The sequence below is a fragment of the Chionomys nivalis genome, chromosome 23 (assembly GCF_950005125.1).
Source record: "Chionomys nivalis chromosome 23, mChiNiv1.1, whole genome shotgun sequence".
Taxonomy (NCBI): Eukaryota; Metazoa; Chordata; class Mammalia; order Rodentia; family Cricetidae; genus Chionomys; species Chionomys nivalis.
Genome location: NC_080108.1, coordinates 2,122,837 through 2,135,152, shown reverse-complemented (window position 1 = coordinate 2,135,152; position 12,316 = coordinate 2,122,837). Strand labels below are relative to the sequence as shown.

The window sequence follows — 12,316 nt, the reverse complement described above, 5'->3', positions numbered from 1 at the left end:
AGGTGGTGGTGGGGAGGAGGCAGAAATCTTTAATAAATAAATTTAAACAAACAAACAAAAAAAAAAAAAACAAAAGCTGGACCCTGTTCAGAGAGGAGACCGGGGTGGTAAGGAGGCCACGAGCGGGGTCAAGGCACAAAGAGCAGAAGGGCCGGGGCCAGAATGTGGTGCAGAAGGGGCTGGGATTTGGGGCTTGGACTTTTTGGATTTGGGGCTTGGACAAGGACTTTTTCTTTAGTGCCCCCAGGGCAGAGAGGTAGCTGTGGCACCCATGGATGGAGCTTTGGGGACCAGAGGCTGTTTCCATTCCGTTATATGAGAGCATGGGCAGGACTTCCTGCTGTGTCCTGGGGTCCTGTCACACAGGGCAGGGTGGGGCAATGGGGGTGGAGTTACTCCTCCTACCTCCCACCCCACCCCACGCTAGAAATGTCAAGCCCTGCCTATTGTTGCTGTGTATGTGTTGATGTCTGGCGCCCAGACAGGCTGAAGACAGATGTGTCTACACAGGGGAGGTGACAGCCTCGCCCGTCTCTCCAACCTCTGCCACCTTTCCAGGACTCAGTGCACGACACAAGAGCAGCCACCATTCCCCAGTAGTTCTGTCCAGGCAGGGAAAGCGGCTGTGGTATCCAGCTCAGGCCGGGGTGTGTGTGTGTGCAGAGAAGTGCTGACCAAGCGGAGAGACCCCAGTTTCAGAAACTCCCCTCCCCTTAAGCCACCTCCTCCCAGCACCGCAGCCAAGAGCGCCCAAGATTCACTTTCACGGCTCAGCTCAGCGCCAGGAGCCCAAGTAGGCAAACAAAGGAAGCCAGGAGGCCAAGAGGAAGCGTCCAGCCCAGCCAGCAAGCCTCACACTCACCTGCTCTCCACAGTTGGTCTGTTACAACGTAACGAACAGATAGAGACAATTCCTCAATGCTGAAGAAGCCACAGAGATGTCTTCAGGAGCCCAGGCAGGACCCAGTGGCGGTCATCCCACAGCCCCATCCCACACAGCTGTGCAATATAGCTGACTCCTGTCTCCAGATGGGGAACCCATCCACGCCTGAGAGTCAGCCTCAAGGAACATCACTGTGGCCCAGCCTCAGTATGCTCTTCTGTGAAAGGGGATGGCTTGCTACCCACTTCCAGGGTTGCTGCAGAGACTAAAGAACTAAGGCACCGTTCTTGCTGGGTACCAGGGGGCATTGTGCCACCTTAATCTCTTCTTAATACTTGCACAAGGGTGTGACACCTGCCACCAACACACAGCAGGAGGCTGGCCCCCCAGAGTCACTCCACACCGTCACCATCTGAGCTCCGAGGAGCCCTGTGTTCTTCGGTGAGAGGCGGGAGCTGGTCAGCAGCAGATGCGGCCTAAAGGTCATGACATTTAGGGGCATCTGATGGAGAAAAGTCGTTCTGGAAACCACAGACGACAGATAGCATTTACCATTTCAGACCCAATGACCCAGACTATAGAGTCACCTTGAAAGGTTCATTGACAAGGGAAGTGACAGAAAGGAATGTAGAGATGTCACCATGTCCCCGGACTTCTGCAGCTGCAGACGGGGCCTGTTCTCCCACCACCGCTCCGGGTCCTTTCCATTCAGTTTGCAACCCAAGGGCCTCATGGGCTCAAGAGTCTTCAGTGTCCCTCCTGGAGGTCACCATGCGATGGGTTCCCAAGCCAGTACCCCTCCAACCCTGCTCTCAGCCGGCCCAACTCAGCCTCCACTGCCATCATGCCCTTCGCCCAGGTGGACCCTCTACTCGTCCCTGTCACCAGCCCACAGTCCTTGCTGTGCTCCCTGGCCCAGGCTACCAGATCCTTACTTGTCCCCTCTGGCATTTCCCCACCTGGCTCTGGTCCCCACATTGCTCCATCTCCTCCACTTGCAGCCTACATCGGGCTCCACCAGGTTGGAAGCAGGTTGTTCTCTGCTGGGACCCATCCTACAAGCTCAGGACATGGTACGTATCTCTCTGATACTCTTCATTTGGCAGATGAGGAAGCCCTCCACTGAACCTGTGACCCAAAGCCCCTCATTGTCCTGCTGAACCAAGCTGGAGCACTCGGCCCCATGCCTTTGACCATTGCACCCCACATGTTCCCTACAACACATTTTACTGAATGCTTGGTGGCTCTGGTTCAAGGTCTTTATCTCCCCACTGCCTAATAGAATATAGGACACACTCAGCAGTGTCTGTTAAGTGATGATGTGATTAGTTTGAGTGGTCAGCATCAGTGATTATCTCCAGGGACTAGTACAGAAAGGAGCTAGGGACCACGACAGCCACGTTACCAAAAATAAGACCTGGTGGGAAAGACAGACTACTGTGAATAGACACACTACTGTCTGTGGAGAAGAGAACAAAAGTTTACATGTAGGTGTGCACACACGTGAAGGTATATGCACATGTGTGCACATATATATGCCTGTCCCACATATAATGAATATGCAAGTACTCATGGTCAAACACATGTGTGCTTGTGTGTACACATGCATACGTGGGCACACACGTACACCATTTGAGTACATATAGGCACACAGTCTTTCCACTGTGGGAACACTGAGATACGTAGCATCGTAATCAGTTAGAAGGAACACTGATTTATAGCACACACATCTGGTTGAGCCTGTACCATAATGGCCAGTGAGATTGTTCAGGAGTTAAAAGCGCTCTCTGTGCAAGCCTGCTGACCCGAGTTTGAGCAGCAGAACCCATGTGAAAAGTTGAACGCAGCGACACGCCTCTATAGTCCCCGCACTCCCACAGGAGAATGGGCTGGACACTCACAAGCCAGCTAGCCTTGCTGTATGCAGCAAGCAGAGCAACATGAGAACCCCTGCCTCAAAACAAAGAGGAAGGAGAGAACCATCCCCCCAAAGTCATTCCACACTTCCACATACGGCGACCGTGGCACACGTGCACACATACAATAAAAGCTCATGTTAAAATACTCAAAACCAGACCCCTTTCTTCAGTGGGGAGGGTGTTCCCAGAAGGAGGGCAATGCTAAGGTCCTTGGGAGGCACAAGTCTTCACAGCTCCAGATGTGAGGTATAGGTATGGCCACTTTGCTTTCTAGATAGTCCTAGCTCTTCATCTTTTTTTTTTTGGTTTTTTTTTTTTTTGGTTTTTTGAAACAGGGTTTCTCTCCTGGAACTAGCTCTTTTAAACCAGGCTGGCTTTGAACTCACGTAGGTCCCCTTGCCTCTGCCTCCCAAGTGCTGGGATTAAAGATGTGCTCCACTACTGCCCAGCTAGCTAGCCTGGCATTTTTAATAATAAATATCTTAAACTTTGTTTTAATTTCTAATCCCATAAATATCATTATATGACCCGAATAAACGAGTCTTTGGCTCCCTCAGCAATTGTAAAGGCTTTGGGTTCTGATGAAACCATGAGAGTTTCTATTCACCAAGTGTCTCTAGGGCAAGTGTCCTGCCTGTGGAAATTGCCTCTGGGACCCCAAATTTCTTCCTTTCTCTGTGGAATCACTTCTCTCTGCATTCCACTAAGAACCGGTAATGTTTCCACAGGGAGGGGTGAACTGGACGGTTCTAACAAGGGTCTTTGGTCCTTCTTTTCCCTTCTTAAGGACACATGCTACTTAGGCAACCCCATCTTGAGGATTCAGGACCAGCCCCCACCTGACACCAAAACACAGCAGGCAGCAACCCCTGGGCTCCCCAACTGGCAAGATGCTAAGCCTGTCCCTGAGCAACCCTGGCCTCTAGCTTCCAAGCTCACAAAGCCTGTGAACCTGTATATAACAGCTCCTGCCCCGAACCCATTCCTAGAGCCCCCAGACCTGTGCCCAGGAAGAGGAGCCTGGGCCTCTGGATCTCAGCACAGCAGCAATGGGTGGTACTCACATAGATGAGGTGCTCCCTGTAGCGGATGAGCAGGTTGCGTAGAATGCCCGCCTCATTGAGATCCCCTAGGCGGATCATGTCCTCCACTCCATGCACCGAGGTGGGGTGCATCGGCTTGATGTGTGTGGCATTTTGAGGGGAGATCCAATGCTCCTGCAGGCAACAGAGTCTTTCATATCAGCTGCCGCTCCCGGCCTGGGCTGTGCAGAGGGATGGGGGCCCCAGGCTCGAGTCTGGGGACTTTACTGGTCTCTACCCACCAAGGCAACTCTTCTCCTCTTAAAGAATCTGGCTACAGGCATATAAGGAGGGCAAGGCAGAAACTGTATTGCTCCCACCTGAGGTTATCATTAAGGATATCAGGTCCCCCAGTTAACACTGAAGACTGGAGTAAAAGCATAGAAACTGGATTTAAGGGGCTTGACTTCAAAGCCAGGCTCCGGTCAACAAATGCATAAAAATAAGCTTAGAGAGTTCATGGAGAGTTCAGCAGGGCTATTGCGGCCGAGGCGCTGAGGTCACCTCTCCAGAAAGGTAGCATTCAAGCCGAGAACAGACAGGCGGGCCAGTCAAACCAGCCCTTCCCAGGCCTTGTGGGCGTGGCCTGCGAAAGGTGCGCACGGGTAATGGTTCCACCAGGGTGTCTTTCCTGGCTGCAGGAGTGGAGATTTTCCAGACCTAAGAGCTGAGTTTCTCTCTTCCTACCCCCAGCCTCCTTTTGCCTGCACTATTCCCTGCAGCCACCAGATGGCAGATGAGGACATTCTAGGAGACTTGGATTCTTTGCTCTGGTCAATAGAGTCTTGGTTTTGTGGGGTTGCTGGATTCAGAACCTTCTCACAACCCGGTGAGGGGGTGCACACCTTTAATCCTAGCACGCAGGAGGCAGAGACAGGTAGATTTCTGAGTTTGAGACCAGTCTGGTCTACAGAACGAGTTCCAGGACAGGTAGGGCTACACAGAAAAGCCCTGTCTCGAAACACACACACAGACACACACACCAAAACCAACCAACCAAACAACAAACCTCACATCCCCAGACTCTGACCTGAGCTTGACCTGAGCACTCTCCAGCACCTTGAGCCGGGAAGAAACACAGTTTCTGGGGGTGGGAGGAACATCTCTGCTACCAGCCCCCAGAGCCCGTAAGTGTGCTAATAGATGTAACACCCCCTTCAGGACCCCGCTCACGTGCCCCTCTCCTCCAGCTGTTCTTAGCTATCATCAGCGTCACGGGAGACCGGAGCACGAGCACGGATCTAGCTTCAGTCCCCAGCTGCCCCTGACAGATTTGATCACGTGATCTCGCCCCTCAGGCTCTCCAGTGGCTGCCATGGTAGCAGCCACGCCCTGGTCCTCCCGTTGTGTTTTCTCTCCTCTGGCAGCTCAGGCCCTGCCTCTAGGAGTGAAGAGGTAGCTAGGTCCCTCTGCTGCTCAGAGGGGCGAGGGCAGGGCCAGCCAGAGGCCTTCTCCAGCTTCCCTAACATTCCATGGTACTCCAGCAGGAAAACTTCATCCAATCCAGGCTCTCCCACAGCCGTTCCCAACGCACACGGGGCCCACCACTGACGTCAAGGGCCTGTCTATACTTTCAGCACCGCGCGCGCGGAACATTCCTCTCTTCCAAACACTTGGAGAAAAGCTGATCCGTTTGGAAATTTCCCTTTGCCTGGCCCCTGAGTGGGGCCAGAGGGACCTGGGCCTCTGGGCAACTCTGTCTGTGTCATTCACCCCACACTTTGGTCCACAACTCCTTCCAAAATAGGACAGTTAGACAGTTCAACACGGCTACTGTCTGAGCAAGGTGCTGAGGCCCACTTTATCAAGGAGGTGGCATTCAAGCTGAGACCTGAAGGAAAAGAGAGTTTCTGGGAGATGTGAGCAGGGAAGACCAAGGGACCTGCCAAACTAGCTCTTCCCAGGCCGTGTGGGTCTGGCACATGAGGGTCCCAGCAGGGGCAACCGGGCCAATGGGCATCGCCCCACCGGGGTGTCTTTCACAGGCCTGGCTGGTGACCTAGATGGAGTTGGGGAAGGTGAGACAGGACTGAGCCCATGCAGCCTCTACAACCTTAGGGAAGGTTTCTCACATCACCTTACGGCTCCTTGTCACAACCCCCAACAGAGACGTGGGGCCTGGGACCCAACAACAGAATCAGAGTAAAAGGGCTAGCCAGGTGAAGAAGCTGAACAATTAATTCCACCTCCTGTGTGGGAGAATGCCCTGCTGAGGGCAGTAGCTTTCTGGTCAAGGTCCACAGCCCACAGCAGGGGCCAAAGTGTAAGAAGGTTAGGGGTGGAGACCTGGCTTTGAAGGGGGGAGCAACAGAGACGGAGGAAAAGATAGTGTCTGAGAACTGACGGACGGAAAAAGACACAAAAAAGACAGAGAAGGGAGGGAGGGAGAGACAGGTTGGGGTGGGCACAGAGAAACACTGTGGGCAATTCTGAACATGAGACACACCTGGGAAAGAACTGGCTGGGACTAAGCTAAGACAGGTGTTCTCCTGTGTGAGGTGGGGCCCCCACAAGCACAGGAGAGGATTTCACAGAGGCCAGGAGGCCAGAGCTTCCATGTTCTGCAAGTGTTCTCCAGAGAGCCTGCTCTGAACACCTTGTTGAGCTCTATACAAGTCATGTGACTGGCCTGGTCCCTACTCTCAGCTACTGGGTCTATGAGAAGACAGAGGTGGAGGACGATGGCCTAGCGTGTTAGGGGAAGGAAGCAGGAAAGAGGGTCCCAAGGCTTCAGTTTCCCTAACCTGTCTCCATCCTATGTTCCTAACCAGTCACCACCCCCTACCCCACCCCACTCCCATCCAGCAGTCCCTACCCTTAGGGCCATGGCGGGTGTGATGGGGGGTGTGCAGGATGGGAGGGGACCTTCAGGATCCAGTGACACGGAGTTACAGGATACCAACTGACATGCAACCTGACCTGGGTGAAACTCTACCCTCGGGTAGAGTCCCTGTCTCCATCCTCAGAGCTGGAGGGCATCGCCAGCCTGACTGGTGCACGTCCACCCCTCACACACCTCCCTGGACTCAGCGTCAGAGCGGGTTCCCGGAGCCTCAGAAGGGAGGAAGGGCATTCTGGCCTCAAAGCTGGGGCGCAGCCTCTCTCCCCCAACCCAAGTCCTATAACTGCGGCTGAGACGCTGGTGGCTGGCACACATGGAGAAGTAGAGATCTTTCATTCTAATCCCAGGCCACTGGTTGTGAACTTGGTGACTCATGGCCACCTGATGGGGTCACAGTTATTGTCTGGCCTTTCACGGGTGCCGTGAGAATCCAAGGACAGAACTTAGGCCAGGAGCTCTGAGGGGTGGCCCTGTGGGGTCCCAGGAACATCAATGGTTCCTTGCCCTTGGCTCACAGTTCCTCTTGTCCCAGCAGGACCTTCTTCAAGTCACGATTCCCTCTTGGCTCTCCCCAGATTAGGACACTAAGACAGGAATCCAGGCTAGGCTATCCCCAGAGCCAGTCATAGCACTGGATACAATTCTGATTAGGGCAAGGAAGTTTCCCAGGTCCTTAATGTCTCCACTATACCACATTCATGGGATCTGCCCTGCATCTACATGTCCCCAATGCACACACACGTGAACACACATAGAGACAAACATGTGCATACATGCAACACATGTGCACACTCATGCACACGCACTCACATGCAAAGGTACACACACATATTCCGGACTTACTCTCCAAGAGCCCACGGCTGCCTTCTGGGCCCTCACATAGACCACTTCCCTTCCTTGCAGCCCTTTCCTTCCTCAAGCCTGAATTGTTACCAGTCTGCACTTCCGAGGCCCCTTCCAGGAGACGTGAAGGGCTGATAGGTTAGACTTACTTCCTAAGGGCAACGTGGGTGGTGAATCCCACAAACCAACAGAGCAAAGCCCAGTGTTTCTAGATGGATGTCAGCTGTACTGAGGTGCTTGCACGTGGAGGCCCGCATGTGGGTCTCATTAAAGAGGGAGAAAGAAGCCGGGCGGTGGTGGCGCACGCCTTTAATCCCAGCACTCGGGAGGCAGAGGCAGGTGAATCTCTGTGAGTTCGAGACCAGCCTGGTCTACAGAGCTAGTTCCAGGACAGGCTCCAAACCACAGAGAAACCCTGTCTCGAATAACCAAAAAAAAAAAAAAAAAAAAAAAAAAAAGAGGGAGAAAGAAGAAGAAACTGAAGCGTGAAAGGGAGGACCTTGACCCAAAGGCCCACGGAGCCATGCCAAGGAGCTCCCTCAACACAGCACATACAGCCTTCACACCATGTCCCAGAATGGCCAGAAGGCTTCAGAAACCTGCAAACAGGAAGCAAAAGATACTCTCGCTGGAGCAGAGGAGGAAGGGTTGTGTGGGGGGAGGCGTCTGTCACTGTAGCCTTCCCAGGCAGGGCTGGGGGAAGGAGGGTCACTCACGTTGCCTTCGTCATCCACCACCTGGATCTGCCCAGAGTCGCAGAGTTTCACCACGGCCCCGATGGGCACATCAAACTCCTGGCCTGACTGCAGGTCCATCCACACGTAGTCTCCCTGTAGGCAGGAGATCCTGCTGTTGAGTCCCGAGAGCCAGCGGCCACAAGCTCAGCAGCCCTCTGGCCCACTGCCACTGAGCCAGAGGAGAGGGAGGGGGAGCCCTGGTTTTCTGGGAACCTCGGGTGGTGACTTTAGGGCTCACAGTGTCCTCTGTGTCTCTTCTGTAAGCCAGGGTCCTCTCAGGTGGATGGACTGAGATCTGGGAAGAGGAGGAACAGCCTCCTGTGGGCAACCTCAGCCCAAGCCCATGACTTATGGACTTACAGACACTTGACAGACTAGAGACAGAGGCAGGAACACCAAGTCACGGCCATCCCACCCTAAAAGAGTCAGGACACGGGAACCACCAGGTTGTAACAAGCATTGCAGGCTCCATCAAATCATCCAAGTGATGGCATCTACCATTTCTGCTGAGCCTGGGGCAAGAGGCCACATCGATCCCTGACTTGTGAGGAGAGCCCAGACCTTGGAGGTGGTAGGGGAGGGGTTCTATTTCCGTTCTCGGCAGCATCGGGTCCAAAGCCTGGCTCTTTAACTCAGGTAGCTGAATCAAAACCCAGATTCAGAGATCTGAGCTGAGACCAACTATATTCCAAGCTGGTGTATTCGACAATCACCTACTAAGGGCACCTACTGAGGACAAAGTCCTGGTTGATTTAGACGAGGCCGTGACCAATATAGAGTTTCTATTCTAGTTAAAGAAATTAGAATGGCAACAGTTGAGCAAGGCTCTTCCCAGGATCCCTATGGACCCTGGTAAGTGCAGTAGAAGGAAAAAACTTGCAAGCAATGGCAGGAGAGTGGCCATGCCAACTTGGCAGTCAAGGACTACTCCAGGGAGGAAACCAGTACACTGGGATCTGAAGGGGAAAATGTAGCCCTGCGGAGAGAACAGCAGGAACGCACATGCAAAGGTCCTGAGGCAGGAGGGGGCGGGAAGGAGAGAAGTGGGTGGAGTCAAGGACAGAAAAGTCCTTGGAGAACCTGGAGGTAAAACATACCTGCTCTAATCTAATAAAATGTGTTCCCTTGGGGGAAGGGTTCCCAAGCTCTCCTGGAGGGAGGGAGAACTTGGTATCTCTACCAGCATATAATCTCAGCAAGCGTGGTTGGAAATGCAATGGCCTGGTAAACTGGGTCACTGCAGACCCATGGGCCTGGCCTGGCCAGAACAGTTCAGGGCCTGGACTCAGGATCCTTCTCACTGACCCCTGGACCTCAGTTTCCTTGTTCTTCAGGAAAGGGGAGGGCTTAGATGTTATTTCCACTTCCCTCTCCCGTCAGAGCTACAATGGGCCCTGGCTTGCTTGTGTGAGTGGACTTAGTACATGCCAGAGACAAGCCGTCAGTCCCAGGACCTGCTTGATGCCAGGAAAATGATTGGGCCCAGAAGTCAGGAGAGGTCATGTGCACTGAGCATCCCTAGGGAAACGGGGACTCCCCACTGCCTCCCAGCGCCTGCCTTTTCAACACTTACAACTGCCAGACACCTCATCTCAGCCCTGGGACCCCTGTGCCCGTCCACACCTCTGCAAAAGGGCTTTTCCTAGGCTTCCTCAGCCCTGCTGGGCCGCACTGATTCTGCACTCTGCCATGGCTGTATGTGTACACTGCCGGTCCTCTGGGGACAAAGCAGATAAGGACTGTAAGGTGCTGTCCAAGGAGGAGCAAGCCAGGCTACCCTGAGATGAGTTATGACAGGAACAGGCACCAGGTCCACAGGGACATGGAGCCACACACACCCAGACAATGGCACCGTTACCACTTTCTTTCTTGAGACAGGGTCTCCTGTAGCCCAGGCTGGCCTCAAATGTGATACATGACCAAGGATGACCTCTCTGCCGTTAGAGGGCTGTCTGTCACACAATGCCTGGTTTATGCACTGGACTCGAACCCAGGGCATTGTGCATTCTAGACAAGCTCTTACCCCCTGAGCTGTCCCCCCTCCAGTCCCGGGGTTTCATTTTGACAGCTCTGCTCTAGCAGCTGTGTGGATAATGGAGTCACCTGCTGATCTCACAGCCCAGCACCACACTGTCTGAATCAGGATTGGGCCAGCCTCTCATCCATGGCTCCCCAGAGCCTGGCTCAGAAAATCCTGAGAGAGAAACCAGGGGAGTGTGAGGGGCCGTGGGCACAGGACTGTGTGTGAGGGTGTGGGGGAGGGGTAGAGAGAGTGAGCACAGAACAGAACCTTGAAGCACTGGTGTGGTTCAGAGGAGAGCACTCACCCAGAATGCAGAGGGTACAGGCTCTATCCCCACACTACAAAGGAAAAAGACAGGCAGAAGGAAGGGAGGAAGGAGGGAGGGAGGGAGGGATAGACAGAGGAATGAAGGGAAGAAGGAAGGAAAGAAGAAAGGGAAGAAGGGAAGAAAGAGGGAGGGAACATTCACGCCTGCTGACCCAGGTGCCAGATGACCACGCTATGGAAGTCCCAGAACCCTGCAGAAAGTTAAATGTTCCTCTGAAATTAACTGTTCCTTCTGCCTTCATGATACCCTCTTGTGATGAGTTCCATAGCTCTGTTTTCTCAAAAGAAGTTAAAATGCCCCTGTTGTCACCCAGCCAGAACCCTAGGAACTTTCCTGCCACACAGACTCAGCCATGGAGACTTTCCATGTCTCCAGCATACTCCCTCTCCCCGATTCCTCTCAGGAAACTGGCATTTAACTGCAGGGAACACAGCAGTCAAGAGAGGTGGGTTCCAATTTCAGCTCTGCCACCAGTGCTGTATGGCTTGGCCGTGGTGCTCAGCCGTGCCAGGCTTTGCTTTGGGAAGTGAAGTCTTGGGAAGGGAGGATACAGTGTCTCTGAAGACCAGAAGCCCACCTGTGCCTGCCGCCTGCCCTGCTACTGGGCTTGGGGTCAGAATCACATCAATGCTGACCTACATGTTCTCAGCCCCCCCTGCCTCTTCCCTCCTCTGGGGCAGGGCTTAGGTCTCTGTGGAATGACAGGGGCCTGAATTAGAACATGGCCCCTCACTCATTTTTCTAACCTCCCTGGGACATTTCATAGGCAGTGGGGCGGGGGAGAACCAATATATTGCCACAGGCATTTAGAAGTGGGAACTGTAACAAGTTACCAACTTGTGGTGGAGGGGGGACTTTAGGATGCCCCTCTATGTGTCTGGGGGTGCTGCATGAGCTGAATACCAGTAAAAGTTGGGAATTCTATTCTTCACTTGGTCCAGCTAGCCTGCCCCTTCCCCACGACATCCTGGTTTTCCAAGGAGCAAAAACTCCAGACCCTGAGAGGTGTGGCTTCTGCCAAGTTGACACCAGAGTCCCGAATCCCAAGCAACATCCTAGGGATTCTGTCTCCCGTGCCCCTCTAGCTCCTGCAAACCACTTGGCTTCTGATCGACCCTGAAAATGAGGCCCAGGCCAGCGAGCCTTCCCCTCCCGGCCCGGGGCTCACCGGCATGACCGCAAAGGTCTTGAGAGCTTGGTTCAAGCTTCGCACCAGAGCCCATTTGCCTGGCGCCTGGGCGGGAGTCTCGCCCGGGTCAGCAGGGTTGCCGGGGGACTCCATGGTGCTGGTGCGCAGAGTCTGCTGGCCTGGCCGCAGGACGCGATGCGGACTCCTAATTCACCTAATCCCGCGCGACACCGGCTCGGGAACCCTAAACCCGGCCATCTGCCACGGGCCCATGGCAACGGCGGCTTAGGTGACGCCCGTGGGTCTGGTGGGGAGGGGGCACCGCGCTGCTGCGACCCCTCCCATGGAGCTACCTTGACACCCCCAGAATCCCGGGAGCTTCTCTGGGACCGTAGCCAGGAAAAGTGGCTCCAGGAATCTCATCTAGGCTGCAGTTTTGAAGAAAATTGGTCTGTTTTCTACAGAAGGAAAAGTCAGACAGCTATTGGGAATCACGTGCAAACTTCGAGACATTTTAGGACTACAGGGAG

At 53.9% G+C, this 12,316-nt stretch overlaps 1 protein-coding gene across 1 annotated transcript in view; it reads right to left on the bottom strand.

Moving 5' to 3' along the window:
* The window catches only part of Myo7a (myosin VIIA), a 61,630-nt gene extending 49,691 nt beyond the window's left edge, over positions 1 to 11,939 (bottom strand). Inside the window, exons 1-3 of the mRNA XM_057756638.1 lie at positions 11,826 to 11,939; positions 8,286 to 8,399; positions 3,867 to 4,019 (exon numbers count right to left, since the gene is read on the bottom strand). Of these exons, the coding sequence (XP_057612621.1) occupies positions 3,867 to 4,019; positions 8,286 to 8,399; positions 11,826 to 11,939 (381 nt within the window). The remainder of the gene's footprint in view (positions 1 to 3,866; positions 4,020 to 8,285; positions 8,400 to 11,825) is intronic.
* Positions 11,940 to 12,316: the final 377 nt, after the last annotated feature.